Source organism: Palaemon carinicauda, chromosome 11 (assembly GCF_036898095.1).
Source record: "Palaemon carinicauda isolate YSFRI2023 chromosome 11, ASM3689809v2, whole genome shotgun sequence".
Taxonomy (NCBI): Eukaryota; Metazoa; Arthropoda; class Malacostraca; order Decapoda; family Palaemonidae; genus Palaemon; species Palaemon carinicauda.
The window spans coordinates 549,460-574,269 of record NC_090735.1 but is presented as its reverse complement, the minus strand read 5'-3'; the positions used below and the strand labels follow the sequence as shown (position 1 = coordinate 574,269).

The 24,810-nt window shown below is 33.3% G+C and overlaps 1 protein-coding gene and 1 long non-coding RNA gene across 2 annotated transcripts; both read right to left on the bottom strand.

Moving 5' to 3' along the window:
* Positions 1-982: 982 nt before the first annotated feature.
* Positions 983-11,141, bottom strand: LOC137649551 (uncharacterized). The gene is made up of 3 exons (XR_011045772.1): positions 10,870-11,141; positions 4,005-4,820; positions 983-1,672 (listed from the first exon to the last, which is right to left on the bottom strand). It is a non-coding gene; the product is annotated as an uncharacterized lncRNA (long non-coding RNA).
* Positions 11,142-17,697: 6,556 nt separating this feature from the next.
* Positions 17,698-24,419, bottom strand: LOC137649550 (uncharacterized). Its single transcript, XM_068382536.1, has 5 exons — positions 24,297-24,419; positions 23,191-23,436; positions 22,194-22,301; positions 19,842-20,018; positions 17,698-18,048 (listed from the first exon to the last, which is right to left on the bottom strand). Exons 1-5 carry the CDS (start codon positions 24,346-24,348, stop codon positions 17,834-17,836), a joined length of 798 nt encoding a protein of 265 aa, XP_068238637.1. The 5' UTR covers positions 24,349-24,419; the 3' UTR covers positions 17,698-17,833.
* Between the last annotated feature and the right edge of the window lie 391 nt (positions 24,420-24,810).

The window sequence follows — 24,810 nt, the reverse complement described above, 5'->3', positions numbered from 1 at the left end:
GAGATCAACTATCCAAGGTATAATATTGAAACTAGAAAGGGATTTGTGTTAAGGAACCTTAAAGCTTATAGGACAGAAAGAAAAATTCAAAGGCTTAACAAGAACACACCTTGAAATAATCATTTAAAGCAGCCTAATGAAAATGCCACAAAAAGAGATGAATTATGTCTACTTGAAAACAAAAACCTTATTTCCATCAACTGAAAGTTTTGGCACCGGATAATTTAGTACTCTTATATAACTATTAATTCCTAATACAAAAACACTAGTTTAAAATTTCCCCAACCAATTTACTAACAGTTCCCCTTTCCTGAACTTTAAAAAGAATATAGATTACAAACTAAAAACTGTTCAATACTCAAAGGTTTTCAAAATCTTACTAGAAATACTCAATTCTTGAAAGTCAAAATTGACAAATAAAAAACTTTGGGAAATTTTTGCTTCTAGGATCTCATGATTTGAATGTCCAACCCCCTTGGATTAAATGAATAAATTGTGATGATATCACTAGACTAAATATTTAACTGAAATCGCGCAGTCTCTACCTGAAACTGCCCACCCACTATCTGAAACCGCCCAGTCTCTACCTGAAACAGCCCAGTCTCTACCTGAAACAGCCCACCCACTATCTGAAACCGCCCAGTCTCTACCTAAAACCGCCCAGTCTCTACCTAAAACCGCCCAGTCTCTACCTGAAACAGCCCAGTCTCTACCTGAAACAGCCCAGTCTCTGCCTGAAACAGCCCACCCTCTGCCTGAAACAGCCCACCCTCTGGCTGAAACAGCCCACCCTCTGCCTGAAACAGCCCACCCTCTGCCTGAAACAGCCCACCCTCTGCCTGAAACAGCCCACCCTCTGCCTGAAACAGCCCACCCTCTGCCTGAAACAGCCCACCCTCTGCCTGAAACAGCCCACCCTCTGCCTGAAACAGCCCACCCTCTACCTGAAACAGCTCACCCTCTACCTGAAACAGCTCACCCTCTACCTGAAAGAACTACCCGACTATTCTAGCCTCTACGAGAAAGTACTACCTGAAACAATAACTCCCTGAAATATCCCATTCTTTACCTAAAATAGTCTGCCCTCTACCTGAAAAAAAAAACACTTACCTTAAATGACTCCTACTTGAAATAGCCCCCCACTCTACCTGAAATAACTCCTACTTGAAATATGCCAGGGTCTACCTGGTAGAACTTCTGTTATACACGCTCTACCTGAAATGACTCCTACCTGAATTTTCGCTCTAAAAACTTCAGGTTAGCTTACACAAGATTGCAAACTTAGCTATTGACACAGTTTTTAAAAAGGCCTAATTTGATTCATAACTAAATTTAAGTCATCAACCATTCATTAAAGCAATTTTGAATGGGAATTCCATGTATAAAAGTTAAATTTATGGAACTAAAATAGAAAGAATTTAAAAGAATTACTCGTCTAGCAATATAACGAGAGCACATTGTTCAAGATTTAATACTTGAACTAGATACTTAAATACTCATTATAAAAAGCTAATTTAAATTTGGGCATTCCTACAAATGCCCCAAAAAGGTGTTCTTGATCTTCTCCCACTGAAGAACTTTACCAGGAGTTGACTGATCCAGGATTGTCCTTGATTTGCATCATCCTTTTGGTTAATTTGTTTTAAGCATCTAAGCAGAAGGCCACATTAACCTGAAAGACAAAATTGTTAATAGGAACTCTCAGAAAATTACTAATCAAGATTTAGTACGGTTTTTAGTAATTTCGAAGCAATAATATATGTTTAATAAATCAGTTCAATCGAAAACCAATTAGGATATTTAAAGTCCCCAAAAGTAGGATATTCAAAGTCCCCAAAAGTAGGATATTTAAAGTCCCCAAAAGTAGGATATTTAAAGTCCCCAAAAGTAGGATATTCAAAGTCCCCAAAAGTAGGATATTTAAAGTCCCCAAAAGTAGGATATTTAAAGTCCTCAAAAGTAGGATATTTAAAGTCCCCAAAAGTAGGATATTCTAAGCCCCCAAAAGTAGAATATTTCAAGCCCCCAAAAGTAGAATATTCTAAGCCCCCAAAAGTAGGATATTCTAAGCTCCCAAAAGTAGGATATTTTAAGCCCCCAATAGTAGGATATTTTAATCCCTCAAAAAGTAAGATATTTTAAGCTCCAAAAGAAAGATATTTTAAGCCCTCAAAAAGTAAGATATTTAAAGTCCCCAAAAGTAGGATATTCTAAGCCCTTAAAAGTAGGATATTCTAAGCCCCCCAAAGTAGGATATTCTAAGCCCCCAAAAGTAGGATATTTTAAGCCCCCAAAAGTAGGATATTCTAAGCCCCCAAAAGTAGAATATTTTAAGCCCCCAAAAGTAGAATATTTTAAGCCCCCAAAAGTAGGATATTTTAATCCCTCAAAAAGTAAGATATTTTAAGCCCCGAAAGAAAGATATTTTAAGCCCCAAAAGTAAGATATTTTAAACCCTAAAAAGCAAAATATTTTAAGTCTCCTAAAGTAAGATATTTTATATCTCCAAAAGTAATATATTTTAAGTCTCCAAAAGTAAGATATTTTAACCCCTCCAAAAGTAAGATATTTTAAGAAGCCCAAAAGAAAGATATTTTAAGCCCCAAAAAGTAAGATATTTTAAACCCCAAAAGTAAGATATGTTAAGTCTCCAAAAGTAAGATAATTTGAGCCCCTGAAAAAAAAGACATTCTAAGCCCCCAAAAGTAAGATATTTTAAACCCTAAAAAGTAAGATAGTTTAAGCCCCCAAAAGTAAGATATTTTAAACCCTACAAAGTAAGATATTTTAAGCACCCAAAAAGTAAAATATCTTAAGCCCCCCAAAAGTAAGACATTTTAAACCCCAAAAGAAAGATATTTCAAGTCTCCAAAAGTAAGATATTTTAAGCCCCAAAAGAAAGACATTTTAAGTCTCCAAAAGTACGATATTTTAGGCCCCAAAAGTAGGATATTTTAAGCCTCCAAAAGTAGGATATTTTAGGCCCCAAAAGTGGGATGGGTATTTTAAGCCCCCAAAAGTAGGATATTTCAGGCCCCCAAAAGTAGGATATTTCAGGCCCCCAAAAGTAGGATATTTAAACCTCCAAAAGTAGGATATTTTAGGACCCCAAAAGTAGGATATTTTAAGCCTTCAAAAGTCGGATATTTTAGGCCTCAAAAGTAGGATATTTTGAGCACCCAAAAGCAAGATATTCCATGCTCCAAAATGTTTAGGATGATTTAAGCAACAAAAACTATGATATTCTAAAGACCAAAATATTTTGATCATTTGGTGAAGAAATTAAAATATTTCAAGGACCCCCCCCAAAAAAAAAAAAAAAAAAAATCTAGGATACTTTAAGAACTAATAAAAAGATGTGCTCGAGTTCCTATGTAAAGTTTTCAACACTAGATTCACACAATTATGAGTAAAAAATCCTTTGCCAAACAAAAATTAAACTTGGTTGAATTAATATCTACAGTGCACCACACATGGAGCGCTGACATCAATACCCAGTTACAATAAGAATTTAACTTGTTAACCGATTTACAGCTTCACACACTAACCTGAAAACTTTTGCCAAAATCAGGTTGATTTAAGTTTTTTCTTTTTATCTAAAATTTTTATTTTAAGTAGCTGACCTATCTCACAACCAAACAGAAATATAGAACTAAACTCTAAACTTACTGGATTTTAAAACTATTTTTTTGACAAAAAGAGCATTAATTTAATGCGAGCTTTCCAACTGACGGGATTTACTAAAAGAAAAATTATCCAGCAAAAAATGTGTATGATTCTTTGCTCTAATACAGTTTGGTGGATCCTATCACTGAATTTTAATCTAAAGACTGTACTACTAAAAGAAAAATAATCTCATAAAATGGAAAACCAAGACCTACAAATAAATTTCTTCAATAGCAGATATTTACTCAATCTAGTCCAGTCTAACTTCACTCTAGCACTAAATGCCACAAAATCTAACCTAGGTTCTGAAAAGTAGACAACTTTAAAACTAAACTTACCATCCAAACGAAGTTTACAGAATTTGATTATTGAAGATATCATACTTCATCTCGGCTCATAAGAAGACAGGATATCCAAGACCTTTTTCAACTTCTTAACATCAATGTCTGCACCTCCTTCAGGCTTCAGTGAGCATGAATACCATATGTAAACTGGAACAAAATCGGTTAGAGTTGAAAAGGAAATTTCCACAGAATTTTTGCTTTTAGCTATTGTAGGTAACTAATTTTTCCTAAAATAATTTTGCCCAAAAATAAACTTAAGTTTGGTTTTCCAAAAATTAGGTAAGTATTATTCAATGTCTATATGGAGATGTAGAATTAAACTATACTTACATTTGAATTTTTCTTTTTACAAAAATGCATTAATTTAATCAAAGCTTACCATCTACCAGGAATTATTAAAAAAAAAAAAAAAACATGAATCAAAACAAATTTATGATATTTTGATCAACTTAATCAAACTGCTTGTGAAACCTACGAGGCCTATCACTAAATGGAACATCAATATAAAGGTTTTAAATATCTGTAATTTACTCATCATAATCTGATATTGTTTTTGTACGCGATTGAGGAACTTCATACCAGCACTAAATGCCCCAAATCTAACCTGTCTTCTAAAAAGCATAGAACTTAAAAAAAATTTCACTATTCAAGCAAAGTTTACATAACCAGTTCATCTTTGATGGCGTCATACTTAACTTGGCTAAATCAGAAGACAAAGGATTAAAGATCTTGCAATTTCTCAACTTGTTGCATCACAGCCTTTGTGTCCTCTTTCAGTCCTCAGTGTCACAAGCAAACTGGAGTACAAATCTGGAAAGAATTGGAAAGGACATTTTAGCAACATTTTCACTTTTGCCTACTTCTAAACTTACACTAAATTCTCCCCAAATTAGTTTAAGATTCATTCCTAGCTTAAGACACTTATTACTAGTTGACTATCTAATGTTAACAGCCGAGTTTACTGCCAGGCATAAAAAAAAAAAAAGAAATTAGTTACAAGATATCCATGATAGCCTTAACAAATACAAGAGGTTTATTTATTGAACAAGTCACAATTCATTGGTTGTATTAATTAAATTGTCAAAATACACCACACCTCAAACTATTGGCCACAAATGACAGGGAACTAGTACACAGGAACATACCAGCTGAAGAGATTTTGCCTTGCTTTACTAGTTTAAATTTAAGTAAAATTTCACAAATAACAAAGATTGTTACACTACAGTATAATAGTTATAGTTATAGTTATAGACTGACTGCAGAAGTGGGTTGAATACTTCATAACGTATTCCTGGGGTGAACGAATTGGAGGAACAAAAACAAGACGTCAAGTAAACCTATCTGGGAAAAAATTATTATTGATTGCAACAGCTTTTTGGTGGGAAGTGTGTGTGTCATACTTCTAAGCAAATCAAGTAAAGTTAGGTGGTCCAGGGATTACTAAAGAAATCGATATATCATGGTATATAAAGCCAATACGTGGCTGCACTCATACCTGCAGTGATTCATGTGACACGACAGATTTTCTAAAAAATGGTTTCGAGAAGTTAGGTGAACGTATCTTGCACGATTTCCATATTAACGAGTTCACTTTTTGGGTATTATCGTACGTTTCAATAAATTACTTTGATTTTATGATTGAGTGTTTTATTAATCTTCAAACTATCAACTAAAGATCCTCTTTTTCAGGGTTGGGGATCTTCAGGTGAGAAAATTTGGGGCGAGGGACTTTCAAGTGATCCCAAAATCAAATAAACTTTACCTCTAGTTGTAAGTTCGGCTAATAAGGATAACCGCCGGTCGAATCTGTCTCTTTCTAAAACTAAACAACTAACTTTGGACAACTGCTAAATGATTGTCCGGCTTCCCTGGTATTGAACTACACTGGATAAGTCCACTCGTCATTTTCTGTGTTATGTTATAATGACGTTATAATGACGTCATAAGGACGATATAATGACGTCACTCCAGAAGTAAGGCAAACAGACTATGATAAGGCATGTGTTAATTCCGGAAGTGTCTATTGAAACTCGCTCTGTTATGATCTCAAATGACAACTTAAGATATTACAAAACATAATTAACATGGCAGCATGATTGATAAAAAGGGGTCCCACTTCGAGAAAAGATCGCCCCTATACTTAGTGAATAACATTGGCTGCCTATCAAAGCTGGAATAGAGTCTGTGCAATGACGAATTAAGTTACCAGAACCGGACGTCTCGATGTCAAGACTAGCAATAATGTGGCAGCTTTCAAGAAAAACCTGAAGACTTATCTATTTAGAAAGTGTTATAATAGTGACCTGAAAACTATTAAGCCTGAATACAAATGCTAGCGAAATAACTGACAACGATACAGAGCAAAATATTAACTGGAAAGAAATTATTTTTTCACACACCAAGGTCCGCCTGAACAGACCTTTAGTGTCTGATGGAGGGCGAGAAATAAACCCGTAAAAGTATGTAAAAGTAAGAGAATTGCTACATATTGTGCAGCCCACAAATTGTGCTGACACGAGAATAGTTAGATAGTTTCGAGCTAATTGAACCAAGATACATGTCAATTTCATTTGGTCGCTGCAACCTCACCATCTTTGTGAGCTAAGGATAGGCGGTTTGGGGGAGCCTATAGGTCTATCTGGTGAGGCATCAACACCCATTGCCTGGACCTCCTTGGTCCTAGCTTGGGTGGAGAGGGGGCTTGGGCGCGGATCATATTTACATATGGTTAGCGTCTAGGGCATTGTCCTGCTTGATAGGGCAATGCCACTGTCCCTAGCCTCTGCCATTCATGATCGGCATTTAAACGTTTGAACTTTTACTGCAGATTCTACAGCTTTCAAATAAGCGGTCCCATGACTATACAATAAGCTCAAACTATACATTCGAAAGACTGAAGATATTAAGACTTTCTAAAAGAAACTGAAGACTTTTTCGTTTCCCTGAGTGTTTTAATAATATGTGGATTTGAAAATAAACACGGAATAAATGTATGATACGATAAATACCTAATAATGTATATGACAAACAGATCTTGTAGGTCCTGCAGGGCTCAAGTGTTCCTCTGTGTGATAGGACCATGAAAACAGCCCTTAAAGTAAAGTGTGTAACCTAATATGGTTAAGCAAACTATGTATATTTGCTTCGAGCTAATACGCTCAGTAAATAAATAAATATAAAGGTCGTAGCACAATTCAAACGTGGGGCCTTATAAGAACACAGAAGCTAAATTTGGGGTAACAATAGTATTTTTTTTCACGACAGTTAATTTATATAATGTATATAAATTATTCGATTCATGATTTATATATTACAAAAATATTTCCCTTTCACAAATACTGACCACTCCTCAATCCCCCTCCCCCCCCCCCCCCCGCCCGTCAAGAAGCCACCCACAGCACCCATTCCCCCTATGGGGTTTCACCGGCTCATACCTGGGTGCAAATTTGTTGCAACTTATGATAATCAACAAATAACTAAGAACGCAATATGCATTCAAACTTGATAGGAGTTGGTACTGCATGCATGCATGCATACACACATGCATGCATACTGTACATACATACATACATAAAAACTTAAAACTTTTTTTCTCAATAAGTTACATGAATAAATTCGACAATATTTCACTCTTAATTCCCCCTATGAGATGGTACACAATTTAACTCTCAAGGGACTAAAAAAAAGCCTCAACTAAATGGTGGAAATGAACGTAAGTGCCAAACCAGAAGAACAAATCGTTTAAATCAGGAAGGACACACTTAGAAATGGGTCCTGATCTGAATCATGGACACAAATTCGTAGTTCGCAGATCAACATTAACCTAGATTTTGTGTACTGAAGAAACACATTTATTACTTATAACCAGGTTTGCTTCACAAATTAATGCCGAAGGTAATTTACACATGAAAAGATTCATCGTTCTTTTGGACATTCAAAAGTAAGTTAACAATTAACTTTATAATTAGGTAACACCGAAGACGTGTTTCTCAGTCTTCCCACCTTGCGCAAAACTGCAAGTAACGATCTTTGCTTGGCAGACCGAAAACACAGACGAGGAACTAATAGTACTTATCAAAAAGAGTTACGCTATAACTAATGAGGTGATTACAGTTGTTTGTCGTCTGGATTATGAAAAATTAACTAATATAATTATTTCATTCAAATGAATTTGATCAGCGATGGTGTTTTAGGAAAAAAAACGTTTATTCGAATAGGTTTAGAGACTGAATAAGCTTGTATTTTAACAAATAATTTCTTTGAGAGAGAGAGAGAGAGAGAGAGAGAGAGAGAGAGAGAGAGAGAGAGAGAGAGAGATTCTCGGCTATACTGGTTAATTTGGTGGATAAGATCCCATTTGTTAAAAGGCTTTTGACAGAGAGAGAGAGAGAGAGAGAGAGAGAGAGAGAGAGAGAGAGAGAGAGAGAGAGAGAGAGAGAGAGAGAGAGAGAGAGAGAGAGAGAGTTCTCGGCTATACTGGTTGATTAATCTGGTAGATAAGATCCCATTTGTTTAAAGGCTGTTGATCCACAGAGAGAGAGAGAGAGAGAGAGAGAGAGAGAGAGAGAGAGAGAGAGAGAGAGAGAGAGATAGAGAGATTTTTATCTGCTAATCAGAAATTCCAAGCCTATCACTGCTTTACACCGAAGGGCCACGTTCACAAGCCAAGCAAAGCAACTGCAAAACAGCCAACACAAAAGCGTTAGAACAGTCACATTTATTCGAGCCCTATTAAACAAATAGATGATTAATACTAAGGTCACAAAGATCCCAATAATTGATAATATGGTCCACACCAGGCACATAGAACTCTGGTTCTCATCAAAACCTTGGCTTAAGTAACAATTGAACTCACTTGGCTGAAGATACAAATAATCATATTTCCCCTGACGTATTTGGGGACAATTTGCCCTTAAGCTATGAAAGGCAAAACTCGAGAACTTTAGCAAGTAATGCAAAATACTCGCATTGCTTTCTATCGATGCTAATGGAAAAAAAATGACCCAGCTGAGGTATGAATGTACGAATATTATTCCCAATTAACCTTTAACTATTGCGGGTCATTGTTACTTCTCTCCACGCAAATACCCAAACACAAACCAAATTGAATTTATTTATAAGTTCTTGCTAACCTAATACGATTGTACAACCAACATAGGAAAAATAATAGTGAATATCTCAATGGAAATAAATTCGAAATAAGTAAGTAAGATAGCCTACATCACCTGGAAACAAACTTTATTTCAATATAGACAAGTATTTCAAAATTTAGGTTCTTAACAGCCACATCCAATAAAGAATAACGCTACTGCAGGGTATCACTATATTCCACAGCTATGGAGCCAATGCATAATTACGAACACTATAGTTTTGTACCATATTCCCAAATGTGAAAATTAAATTAAGTACCTCCGTATCTGTATACAGGCAATTTTGTACGCAGTTAAATCAAAATTACAACTTATACTATAACAAATGCAGCCGTGTCTTTTCCACTGCAGAACAAAGGCCTCGGACATACCAATTCATGACTGGGGTTTAGCTATTTTTCATGGTGGGAGATTTAGCTCTGATAGCTCACAGCAAATCAACTTTGTATGGGGGCCCCTGGCTAGTACAGCCACTCATATAAGTTGATGGATATCCGGGTAGTTGTGAGAGACTTCCATTTCACCTCTTTCTGGACAACAGGTGACTTGCAGCACTTAAATCAGTCATATATTTGACCCGTTCCGCGCTCTGAGACACCTGTCGTCCAGAAAGAGGTGAAATGGAAATCTCACTCAAACACCCGGACACCCATCAACTTAAATGAGTGACTGTACAACTCGTTCATCATGGCGATACGCCAACCCTTTAACCACGTCAAGTTATCCCCACTCAGAAAGGGTATAACTGTTATAACATCTCAACAAAGACTTTCAGAATTAAAACTCCACAGAAGCACTCGTCTTTTATAACTAGGCTATCCTTAGAAAAATCACAATAATTTCGTTGTTGATTATTGTAAATCAATTAAAATAATAATTTCCTTACATAGAAAATACCATAATGCCAAGTATCAAACTTTTTACATACACTGCCATTTACCACGATCGTAAAATTGACAAAAATCTAAACTAGTTAAAGATGAAATGATGTACACAAAGAGTTTATAGTCACCCCTTCGATTCAAGTTGCTTTGTCCACGAAATATTAAGACAGTATTGATGCTTTATGCAATCTTGCGTATCACTAATATCCATCTTTCTTTCTTCAAAATGATATTGCCTTCGGAAATTTCCACATGAAACTATTCATTTATTTTATTCAAAAGTTGATACATTTACAACAAAATTAACTTATTACCTTTACATTAAACTAAATAATACTTCCTATTTCCAGATAAACTGATTAGAAATAAGATGTCTGACAACGGGTAGGCCCGTCTTCTTAACGAAGCACAAATATGTTAAAAAAAACTTTTGCCTGAATAGTCTTAAAACAGAAGTGAGAAAAATCCCCCCCCCCCCACACACACAGTAGGAGTCTAGTCATCAACTAATACTTTGATTACGCCTGTCTACTAGTGAATGATAGAAATAGGTTGATGACGTTTTAATACAAATTAAGTCGTATCAATAAAGGCTTTTCAATGAATATTTTCTCACGTATCAGAATTACACAAGAAATTTGACCTAACTTATTACGATTCTGCCAGAACCAATATATGAAAACTAATAGTAATTGTCTCATTGCAAATAAGGCGAGGATAAATACTAAACCTAAATAGTACCTTGGCTTCAAAACGAAAGCATTTGACAATAAACACGAAATGTGTGATGTGCAAAATACCTTAGAATATACACGATAAACTGACCTTGTAGTCTCTGCAGGGCGTAGGTGTCCTCTGAGTGGGACAGGGCCAGAAAATAACAGCCCTTTAAGTAAAGTTCCTTAATGGAACCAAATGTATGAGAAACTCTTTATGGTTTTTTTTCATCAAAATGTCGCCAGTAATTTCCCCCTGAAGGTAACCATCACTTAGTAACAAAATTAACTCATGCGAAATAAATACAACCGGTTGTCATATTACTAAACGAATAAGGCTTCCCAGTTTCAGATTATAACTGGACTTCTTTGAAAGTTCACTGACAACGAGTAGGTCCACCCTTTTAGACGAAGAACAAATATGCGAACAAATATGCAAAAATCCAGTGCTGTCTGGTTGGTCGAAAAATAGGCCAGGGCAAAGCCCCCCCCCCCACACACACACACACACTTATGGTAAGAGTCTAGTCATTACTAATGAGACAATTAGGTCATTATACAAACGCTAATGGAATATGAGAAAAAAAAGAGTTGCATACAAAATAAATCGTTTTTATAAAGGTTTTCCAAAGAATATTTTTTCTAAAAATGAAGTAAAAAGCCGTGTTTCTACTTGGGCCTTTATCACGGTAATTTCTTACTTTGATTTAAACTGAATTTCAATGCATTGGTGGTATAGAGTCCCTTAAAGATCAAAATTAAGCCTTTATTCTTCCAACCACTTACTTCTGTGTAAAGTGCATGTGCTGAGCTGCCTTAATCTAAACTTACAAATAACGTATCTTGGGATACACTTCCGAATATTTAATACCTCAATGGATTTGATGCTTACTGCTTTCCTGCATTTAGGAGAGAGAGAGAGAGAGAGAGAGAGAGAGAGAGAGAGAGAGAGAGAGAGAGAGAGAGAGAGAGAGAAACCTTCTCTAGGGTTTCTATCATGAATGAAATAGTATTTGAAACGTTTGAATATATCTATTTAAAACTGACAAGAAACAGTAAGGTATTGAATATAATATCATTGTATAGACCACCAGGGAGTAATATGAAGAAATTCATTGAAGAATTTAGTATTCTTGTGGGTGTGGTGGACGATATTAGAAATAAATTAATTGGTGGAGACTTTAATTGTTGGGTAGATGATGAAAACGATTAGAAGACTAAAGAACTCAAGGAAGTATTTGAGATGTTTAATTTAATAAATACTGTTCCGGTATCAACGTCAGTAGGTGGTCATACACTCGACTTGGTCATATGTGGGAAAGATTCTGACCTAATAAGAAACCTTGAAGTGGAACCAGACTCTGAGATCTCAAAAAACACAAACTCATCACTTTTGATGTTAATATAAATTGCACCAGAGTATTGAAAAAATGGATCACATATAGGGAACGGGAAAATTTTGATGCTGAGAATTTTATTGACGCTAGTGTAGCGCAAATGTCTTGTGAAAACATACTATGTGAACATATGGTAGATAAAGAATGTGTTGGGTGTTATACCAAGAAATATAATGAAAATTTTCGAAAAATGTATGATGCCATGAGTCCCATAAAGAGCAAACAAATAGTTGTACGCGGAAATGTTAGATGGTATAATAGTGAGCTATTAAAGGCAAAAAGACATAGACGTAAGATGGAAGGTAGATGGAAAAGACCCAATTCCTCACAAGCCAGAAATCTATATAATAAAGCCAGAAATGACTATAAAATCCTTTTAGAAAAAAACAAAAAGAAAATTCTACAACGGCGAAAGTAAAAAAAAAAAACTAATAACACGAGGGACTTTCACAAAAACCTTGATGATTTGATGGGATTAAAGAAAAAATATGTCTTGCCTGATAATGTTTGTGCAGAGAAATTTGCTATATTCTTCAATGAAAAAATTAATAAGATTTGTAGAGGTTTCCCCCAAAATCACTTGGAAGGACAGTCAGTTATGCCAGTGAAGGAGGGTAAGAAGTTAATAAAATTAAGGAAATAAATATGTGAGACTTGTTAAAGGTTATGAGAGAGATGAAGAATACATATTGTGGAAACGACCCTTTCCCAAACAGTTCAATAAGTGAAGCTCCAAACAAGCAAGTAGTATATAATATATTTACCTGAACATAATTAACTTAACTATATCACAATCCTGTTTTCTACCTGTGAAAAAACTGCGTTGATCAAACCAATATATAAAGGAAAAGGTGATCTAAACGAGCTAAATTCATATAGACCCATTTCAAATTTATCTTACATGTCGAAGCTTATTGAAAAAATCATAAGTCAGCAATTATGGGCGCATATTGATGAGTTAAGAGGTATTCCCGGAAAATCAATCGGCCTACAGAGCTAATCACTCTACAGAAACTCCCTTATGCTCAATAATGAATGATATGATAGGTCTTCTTGATGAGGGAAAGTGTGGAATTTTGATTATGTTAGATCTTAGTGCTGCTTTCAATACTGTTGTGCACGAGTACTTACTTGACTTAAAGTCTATTGGAGTGACTGAGGAAGCACTGGAATTTTTGCAAAGTTACTTAATGAATATATATATATGCGCACACACATACACACATACACACACATATGTATATATATACATATATATGTATAAATATATACATATATATATACATATAAATATATATATATATATAATATATATATATATATATAATATATATATAATATATATATAATATATATATATATATATATATATATATATATATATATATATATATATATATATATATATATATATATATATATATATGCGCGCACACACACACACACACACACACACACACATATATATATATATATATATATATATATATATATATATATATATATATATATATATATGTATATGTGTGTGTGTCTGTGTGTGTGTGTTCTATAAATGTAGAAATAATACAAGAGTATAAAGACAAGGAAGTATAACTTACCGATTAAGAAAGGAGAGGTGGAAGTGAGGGTAGGGAACGATGGTTAAGTAAATTGTGGAAAGCACAATAGAAAAGGAACATGCAGTTCATTGTTAAGAATTCCAAAGTATTTATCTTTAACTCCCTCCGTATAATTTGTTTTACCTTTTTTTATGTTCATAGTTGTAAAATCATCTAATTCTGAAAATAATCTATTTGCTAAAGCATAAATTACCGTAAAGGATACTGCTCCAAGATAATTAAAAATTGCCACTTTGGTACCTTATGATTGTTTTCCTAAGAGTAAAAGTCAGTCAAAAACTATATTTATAAATTAAGTTTGTTTTATAGCACCTTAAAAATACTTTTATCACACCGTTTTTGACATTAGCAAATCCCCCGTATATCATAAAATTCCTCCCCCGATTTTGAGAAATTTAACTCATAGTTTTCATCTTTTGAAAACACGAACTGAAAATCATATACAATTTATATCTTTACGGGATATGCGCTTATAATCTTTATATGTTTAAGGAATACTTTCTGTACGCTTATAATCTTTTATATGTTTACTTCTAAGCAATACTTTCTGCACGCTTATAACATTTATATGTTTACTTCAAAGCAATACTTTCTGTACGCTTTTAACCTTCATATGTTTACATCAGAGTAATACTTTCTGTATACTTATAATTTTTTATATTTTCTTGAGAGCAATATTTTCCATACGCGTATAATCTTTATCTGTTTACTTCAAAGCAATATTTTCTGTATGCTTATAATCTTTATATGCTTACCTGAGAGCCATATTTTCAATACGCTTATAATCTTTATCTGTTTACTTCAAAGCAATACTTTCTGTACGCTTAGAATCTTTATACGTTTACTTCAATGCAATACTTTCTGTACGCTTATAATCTTTATATGTTTACATCAAAGCAATATTTTCTGTATGCTGATAATCTTTAAAAGCTCACCTCAAAGCAATACTTTATGTGAACTTATAAATCTTATACGTTTACCTCAGAGCAATACTTCCTGTGGTCTGATAATCTTTAATTGCTTACCTCAAACCAATACTTTCTGTACGCTTATAATTTTTATGTTTACCTTATAGCAATACTTTCTGCACGCTGATAATCTTTAAACTCTTACCTCAAAGCAATACTTTCTGTACGCTTATAATCTTTATATGTTTACCTTATAGCAATACTTTCTGCACGCTGATAATCTTTAAATTCTTACCTCAAAGCAATACTTTCTGTACGCTTATAATCTTTATATGTTTACCTTATAGCAACACTTTCTGCACGCTGATAATCTTTAAATTCTTACCTCAAAGCAATACTTTCTGTACGCTTATAATCTTTATATGTTTACCTTATAGCAATACTTTCTGCACGCTGATAATCTTTAAACTCTTACCTCAAAGCAATACTTTCTGTACGCTTATAATCTTTATATGTTTACCTTATATCAATACTTTCTGCACGCTGATAATCTTTAAATGCTTACCTCAAACCAATACTTTATATGAGCATAAAAAAATTTATTTGTTCACTTCAGAGCGATACTTTCTGTACGCTTATGATCTCTATTGTTGTCTGCCACATCAAGCGAGATCAAAATCGTTTTCTTTATCAACTGAACACCAGCATCATAGAAAACTTAGCTTCCGGATACATCAGGATACCTGTTACATTTGTTGTGTAAGTATTTCTTGCTCCTAGAAGAACAAGAAATTAGTCAATATGTAAATGAAAAAAACGGCTGCATAATGATAGTGATAATGGTCTTTAAAACATGGATGGTACGCTGAAAATAGAGTATGATTTTTATTCTAGACAACGTAGAATAGCTCAACTACCTACTATTCTAGTTGAAAGATACTATTACCTTTCTGATATTTTCCAATCTTTGTTGTTAAACGTAACCGTAGATCTATATCACTGTCAACGTCTATAGTCTGTTAACATATGAAGTTTGCTATGGTTATACTTCTAGTGTCATTGATGGTAATGTGAACTTTTTCAATGTCACACAGAGAAAATTATGCCATATGGGTTTCAAGTAAACTTATTAATAAATAGTGCAATAACGGTAAAAACGTATAATCCATAGCTTCAATCAAATATAGGTGAACTTATTAATAAATAGTGCAATAATGATAAAAACGTATAATCCATAGCTTCGATCAAATATAGCATTGACGTACAAAACAAAAATATCAATCTAGATTCGAAAAACGTTAGTAGAATTACTAATAGAAAGATATATAAGGATGAATAAGAAGACAAATAATCTCAAGAAACTTGATTTAAGTATTAGTGTTATATGTCAATATTTCATGAGTGCAAAAGCAACTCACTTATATACCTTTTAATTCGTTTTTAATATGAGCATATCCATGTTATGCTTATTTGTTTTAACTTTCACTGAAAGCAAAAGATACACTGAAAGCAAAAGAATCTTTATTCGTCAGTTAGTTTTCTTAAAATACGGCAATGAATTATTATTATTATTATTATTATTATTATTATTATTATTATTATTATTATTATTATTATTATTATTATTATTATTAAGCTACAGACCTAGTTGGAAAAGCAGGATGTATAAGTGCAAGGGCTCTAACAAGGAAAACAGCCCAGTGAGGAAAGAAAATAGGTAAATAAATAAACTACAAGAGAATTTGTTAACAGTGAAATAAAATATTCCAAGAACAGTAGAAACATTAAAACAAATCTTTTACTTATAAACTATAGAAACTTAAAAAAAAATAATAGTGTGCCAGAGTGTACCCTGAAGCAAGAGAAAATATTCCTAAATACAAATAAGACATAAAAACTTCCCCAAAGCTGTTATATTTATTAACACACAATAACATTTAAAGTTACAAACATCTAATGTACGAAAAGATACATTGTATACAACAATTTTCTTCTGCGCACTAATTATTTTCTTTTATCTCTATTTCCACGGCCATAAAAGATTCTACATTCTTCTAAACAAATCCCTGGGTATATATTCACCATTAGATATTAGATGTTCATTTTTATACTTTAAGGCCAGAATTCCATTAGGTAATTGATAAGTCTTCTATCGATATCTATCAGGAAGTTTGCACACTGGTTTACACTATTTTTTCTGTCAGTCCAAAAATCAAGTCTTCTCTCGATATCTCTCGGGACGTTTACACACTGGCATGTACAACATATTTCTGTCAGTCCAAAATCTCGATAATTATTCCCAATATTCTCAGATATTTAATGATTTTTTAGAGAGTTACAATGATTATATTTCACAGATATTATTACCTAGAGAAAACAAAATTTCTATAAGTTGTGTTCCCAACGGAATATTTTTTAGATAAACTATCATAGATGACATTACTAAAGGAAAAGGTATTGTTATTGATCCAGATAACTTCAACTCAGAGAGAAGCAATGTAATTGATAAGGGAAGCATTTTTACTCCCATCGTGTACCAATAACTGACTAATCGGCCAATTTCACCATTTTGATAACCTCTATGATAAGAGCACACAAGCGTTCAAAGCACACAATGATACATATTCGTAAATAAGAATGTGTGCAAAGGAGGCCTGTGACATCAAATTTTTTTCGAGGCGCTTTCAATTGTAGCTATTCTTAGAATGTGATACAAATACTCTTGTGTTCGAAGCTAACTACACACACACATACACACACACATACACACACACATATATATATATATATATGTATGTATATTATATTTATATATATATATATATATATATATATATATATATATATATATATATATATATATATATATATATATATATATATATATATGTGTGTGTGTGTGTGTGTGTGTGTCTATATATCTATTCATATTATTTTAGCGTGTCCAAATATATCTATTCATTGTTCAGAATATGTGAATATGTATTACAGCAATATTATTGAGAGAGAGAGAGAGAGAGAGAGAGAGAGAGAGAGAGAGAGAGAGAGAGAGAGAGAGAGAGAGAGAGAGAGAGAGAGAGAGAGAGAGAGAGCACATCTTATATATATGTTATTAGATCGCGTAACAATTATGAAACACTTATCGTTTACAAATCTATTGGTATCTGTTGACAAGTGAAGTTCTTCACTGCATCACAGTCGCTGTCAGCAAGATAGAAACCATACATGTCCGCCGAGTACCCACAGTGGATTGTCGAATTTGGAGCACTTGGTGCCCAGTTTATCTGGGCCACTTCACTTCCGTTGGTCCATTTTCCATCCTGAACCCCGACCCAGTAATCACCCAACTTATCTGCGTACTCTGGAATAAAAATTAACGAATACACATCATCCTTATATATTATGGAATTGATGAAATGTCCTTATTAGAAGAACACCACTGGACTTGCAAAGCTTGCTTACCAGAATGCATGAAATATCATATGAGGTTGGGCTCAGGATAAATGGAAGAATGACAGAGATGATGAGAACGGAATATGCAGTGGAAGATCAAATATCTTTGGAGGGAGAAAGGAATAATGATGTAGTATTTAGGAACTATGATCTAAATACAGGGTCATTAGAATCGGAGTTTAGTAAAAATAAAAAAAATGAAAAAAATAAAAAAACAGACAATGGTTAGTTTAAGTAAAATTTATAAATCAAATCGCCTGAAATTACATTTAGAAATCAGGATATATAACATTAGTGAGATCTGTTACTGCTTGACCATGAGTGTTGGTATGACAAACTATCTTCAACAGATTTAGTAGACTTGAGAACAAAGCCTTCAGAAGAATATTGGGAGTTAAATGGCAGGACAGGATTATAGATGAAACTTTAAGAGAAATCCTTAGAGTTCCATATGTGGATGAGATCATGGTGAGGGGTACATGGAGATGGTTTGAACATGCTCTTCACACTCCACAAGAGAGATTTGATCACCAAAAGTTTAACTGGGCTCCACAAGGCGCTAGAAGAGTTGGAAGAACCAGGCCTACATGGCTGAGAACTATGAAGCGTGAAGTAGGAGATGATGAATGGAGAAGTGTTGAATTAAAAACTCAAGATAGAGACGACTGGTGAAATCTAACCGAGGCCCATTGCGTAAATAGGCAGGCTTAGGAGATGATGATGATGATGATGATGAATTTGTAAAACTCTTTAGCTATGGTAAGCAGCTCATCTTGGAGAAGGACACTCTAAAATCAAATCATAGTTCTCTAGTCTTGGGCAGTGTAATAGCCCGTGTACCATGGTCTCCCACTGTCTAGGGTTAAAGTTCTCTTGCTTGACGGTACACCCAGGCACACTTCTCTATTTGTTTCCTTATATCCTTTCCTTACTGGGCTATTTTCCCTTTTAGAGCTTTTGGGCTTATAGCATCCTGCTTTTCCATTAGTATTATAATGATAATAATAATTATAATAATAATAATAATAATAATAATAATAATAATGACGAAACACGAGTCACTCTTTTTCTTAGAAATAAAAGGAGTAATGAGCATTCTATATACCTAATGATAAAAGAAAAGAGATTTAAAATTGGGTATTCCTTATAAAAGGGAGAAAGGACGAAAAGACGAAATTTCCAATTAAGAAGTATAAAAAATGAAAAAGGGGACCTACCTATTAGATCAAAATTAAGTTAAGTTAATGGATGATTGTACAAGATATTACTACTTCCAGGTTGCAGGAAACTTGTCATATGACTTGCTTGAAGGTTTTTATCAATAAATATCTAGAAATTAGACCTTTTTTTCAGTATACCTAATTTTTTGCATTTGATAAGTATCTTTCTTTTAACGGCAATCCTGTCAGTTTCAGAATTATTTTCTATTTTTCAATGTTTAAAGTGTTTTCATTCATTTTTTTTTTATCAAAAGCTTTCTCAATTTACTTCTTGATCTTCACACTTAACTCCCTTGATCAATAACCCTCCATGTTCACATCTGGTGTTCTTCATTGGAAAAGCTTTAATACTCACAATTCCATGTATAACAAACCCCTTCATTACTCCTAAATACTACTAAACTACTTATCAACTACTTCCAATCAATCCCAACGATAAAATTGCTGAAATATATAAAAAAAATTTGGAATGCAAGCTTACTTTTTCGACATCCCATGTATGCTAAAAAGATGTCCATGTCTTCGGGTACAATCAGCTGGGAGTCCAAGCCGCTGCAATACTCGGTTGCATTGTAGTAATTGGTAGCGTCGGTAACTGTATGAACGCAACCGATTCCTGGGATAGTATCGAACGGAGAGTAACACTCCATCTCGACAGCTGTAAATGATGTGACGTTAGTGACTGTAAATGATGATCAGGCGAGTCCAAGCTTGATATGAGTCTTTTAGAATTGTCAGACCATTAAAGAGAAAAGGATATTATAAGTATATTTTTATAGTTTATCTATGAGAGATCAATATTAATGTTGTTACTATTCTTAAAATATACTTTTAATTGTTCATAATTTCACTTGTAGTGTATATATTTCTTTATTTCTTTTCCTAAGTGTGCTATTTTTCCCTTTTGTAGTCCTTGGGCTTATACCAACCTGGTTTTCCAACTAGGGTTGTTGCTGAGATGATGATGATGATGATGATAATAATAATAATAATAATAATAATAATAATAATAATAATAATAATTTGATGAAAACATAATGGGGTGGATTATTCATATTAAACAGAAGATAAAATCAAAGTCTAAAGAGAAGATCTTTAATTAAATGACGAAAGCCAGAAGTTAAAAATATAATACACATATCCACAATATTAGGGTTTTATCGAATATGTCTATGAGGATTTAATCAGGACGAGATTGAAACAATATGAATTATATTATTCCAATTTTCAAGAATATAACTCAAGATGGAAATTATTCTATTAATCATGTGCTAATGTGCTATTTTGTGTTATTGAAAATGATAAGGGTCAAATGAGTATTGATATTACAGCGAATTTATTTTTTCTTTTTAACGTCGGAAAACAGAAGGACTATTAAGATCAGGAGCAAAATGAATACAGGATGGCAATCAATTGTTTCTTAATTTCGAGTTACTTCGCATATCATAGTTTCTAATACTTAAATAAATTCATGCATGGATGAAACAAACTAAAAGTGTTCCAAATGATGGATAACATACAATCAAGCAATTGACATAAGTGACCAAATACTACAGACAGACATAAGAGAAGTATTATAAAACCTATTATCATAGAAAATGTAATTCATAGTTACGCAGATCAAGTTTCCTTGTGAACAATTGGACAGGAAATCCGAGCACACGGTTCTGATGAATTGTACCCTGACACGCAATTACTGCACAGCGAGAAACAAAACGATATTGTAGGGGACATATGCCAGAGGTGGTGGCCGTGGGCTGTAAAACGATATTGTAGGGAACATAGGCCAGAGGTGGTGGCCGTGGGCTGCAAAACGATATTGTAGGGAACATAGGCCAGAAGTGGTGGCCGTGGGCTGCAAAACGATATTGTTGGGGACATAGGCCAGAGGTGGTGGCCGTGGGCTGTAAAACGATATTGTAGGGAACATAGGCCAGAGGTGGTGGCCGTGGGCTGCAAAACGATATTGTAGGGAACATAGGCCAGAAGTGGTGGCCGTGGGCTGCAAAACGATATTGTTGGGGACATAGGCCAGAGGTGGTGGCCGTGGGCTGCAAAACGATATTGTAGGGGACATAGGTCAGACGTAGTGGCCGGGGGCTCACACACATGAACTCACAAGGCAGTGTGAGTGTGACTAGAGGCACTTCCTCAGAGCGAGGTTTGCCTGAGATTCCTGTGTCTAGCTGTAGCTAACTAAGCAAAGCTTCATCGTATTCATTATCATGAACAAAACAAATAAAAAATAAAAAAAGTCGGGTTTATTCAACCTCCTCTCATTGACAAAGCCCTGGTTTTGAAATTACTTCAACCCCATTGTGTGCGTTTTATATACATATATATATATATATATATATATATATATATATATATATATATATATATATATATATATATATATATATATATGCATATATAGATATATATATACATATATATATATATATATATATATATATATATATATATATATATATATATATATATATATATATATATATATATATATATATATATATATATATATATATATACATATGTATATATATGCATATATGAATTATATATATATATATATATATATATATATATATACTTTATATATATATATATATATATATATATATATATATATATATATATATATATATATATATATATCGCTCAAAATCTTTACATTCCTATAGCATATCTAGAGTTTATGTTTCTAAAAATCATATTTTATATCAGGACCTTTTTACCGAGGTAAATAGTTCCTAATTAATCCAAATATACAGAAATAGAAGAGAACTAAATTTTTGTGCATATACTAAACAAAAACATAAAGCCTTACCTTTATGTACATCATATGTTATCTTCCACAAGCATTTCTTCAATATGCAAACAGGTATAAGAAAGTAAGTAGAGCGGTGATCAACGATTAAAGAGCTGAAGAGGCATTCTGAAAGGAAATTTATGGAAAGGAGATTGAAATGGAATATCATGGTTTTCCTATTGGTGCGGTTACTTGAAGTTGACACTATTGTAAGGTTTTGCTTAAAATTGATTTACAAATTAGGTTTTATGGGAAAAAGTTCATCCATAGATGCAGTAAAATCCAAACAAAATTACAGACAATAACAGAGGCAAGGGACAGAAACATTGCCCTATCAAGCAGGACAATACCCAAGAGACTTATCATATTACATATGATCAGCGCCCAAGCCCCCTCTCCACCCAAGCTGGGACCAAGGAGGGCCAGGCAATGGTGGCTGTCGATGTCTCAGCATTCCTAGGTAACAAGAATGGTGAGGTTACAGTGAGCAAAAGATCTAGCGAGTTTAAGCGGGACTCGAACCCCAGGCAAGGAGGCTACCACCAATGATTTGGAGAATGGGAAGTAGAAGTTATAACAAATTCCAAAAATAAGGAAAATAAAAGATTAAAACTCTACACAATTCATCGCTGGCCCTATTATAATGATAATAGAATTAAAAATGGATTTATATATATATATATATATATATATATATATATATATATATATATATATATATATATATATATATATATATATATATATATATATATATAAAATAGCTACTTCAATCACTCTGGCTAACTAAGATGAAATAAAATATTGAAAAGGAAGTTCCTGGATAATAACATATCAAGGTTATCTCAAACTAGATCTAATAATTTCAATCGTTTTGCAAGTAATTAACGCAAAACAAAGAATAAATACCGTTAAATAATGAAATGGTTCATTTGCATATAATTCTATAAAAGAAGAGTATTTAGATAACCTTTAGAAAGTTAATTCACAGTTTCGACAATTGGGAAGCACTCACCCATATGGAACTTTGTATAACTCAGGACGGCGTCAATAGTGTTGTCAATGTGATCCGAGTTCACTTTCACGTTTGAGATGTAGCAGAGGTTATTTACATAAGTCATCAGATAAGACCACTTCTGGGCGTACGCTTTAATTGCGCAAACTGTTTCGCTATAGGCTTCCACTACTATAGAGGTTGCTTGATCAATTTTGGCCTGCGAAACTTTAACTTGGCGAAATGTTCTATGGTCAATACCGTAACCTAAAGAGATAAGAAAATTTATATTTGCTTATCAGTGAAATGTCCTTTATTACTTTTCAAGGCATTTAAGAACATTATATATGGCTAAGGCATGACACTGTATGGCTTCGACCCTATGAAAATCCAAAGCCTGTAGCAAATTAATATGTTCGTTTGGATAATCTGTATAAACACTTTAGTCTTAACTTCAATATATATATATATATATATATATATATATATATATATATATATATATATATATATATATATATATATATATATATATATATATACTACATTGTGGTTAATATGTAGTGGTAACTAATCAATACCTTATTTTTCCAATTTAATAAAACATAAATTAAATATTTTCTACAACTTCGTTGACTATTACAAGTAACAGTTCTCTCTCTCTCTCTCTCTCTCTCTCTCTCTCTCTCTCTCTCTCTCTCTCTCTCTCTCTCTCTCTCTCTCTCTCTCTATCAATATCTCACATGTTATAACTTAATATAATCATGAAAACATTTCTTATTCTTTATCATTGCGAACTTATTTAAAAGGAAAAAATACATAGCTATTGATAGAGAGAGAGAGAGAGAGAGAGAGAGAGAGAGAGAGAGAGAGAGAGAGAGAGAGAGAGAGAGAGAGAGAGAGAGAGAGAGGGGCGAAAATTATTATCTACTAACGATATATTGAAAATATATAATCATCATTCATACAATCTAATGAAAAAAAACAATAAATGTATAGATATATAAAGGATATAAACTCATCACAATATAGCATCTCTTTCTGTTTATTGAATTGTTTATCGAATCTTGATGGACCCTAAAACGTCAAACGTAATAGCACCGATAAAACTTAATCATTGCACTTACCCTTAGGAAGTTGGAGAAGAGAAAGTATCATCAGGAAATGTACAAATATCATGGCGTTGATATCAGGTTGCAGTGGAAGTAAAGGGTATCTTTATCCCTCGATTTCTGGTGTCCTATAAATTCAGTAGGAAGTAAAGATTATTATTATTATTATTATTATTATTATTATTATTATTATTATTGTTATTATTATTATTATTAGTTAAGTTACAACTCTACATAGAACATCAGTATACTATAAACCCAAGGGCTCCAACAGGGTAAAATAAACTGTAAGGAAGGAGATAAATAAGTGAATAGAATATATGAGAGTTAATTAAGATTATTAGTAACGTTACCTTCAATATTAACACCGAAATATGTAAGATTTTATCTCTGAGGGGCAGAATGTCAGTCCGATGTAGTGTATCCAATCTTTAAAAGCCAATGAAAAAAACAAATACATAAGCGAGTTCTAATTCAAATTCCCTGTCCTTACCTTTAAAGGTATCTATGAACAATGATATCTACTGTA

Coding starts and splice junctions, on each gene's coding strand:
- LOC137649550 (XM_068382536.1), bottom strand. CDS start 24,348: ATGATATTTGTACATTTCCTGATGATACTTTCTCTTCTCCAACTTCCT. Junction 23,437..24,296: donor TCTTCTCCAACTTCCTAAGG/GTAAGTGCAATG, acceptor TTATCTCTTTAG/GTTACGGTATTGACCATAGA. Junction 22,302..23,190: donor TTATACAAAGTTCCATATGG/GTGAGTGCTTCC, acceptor ATTTCCTTTCAG/AATGCCTCTTCAGCTCTTTA.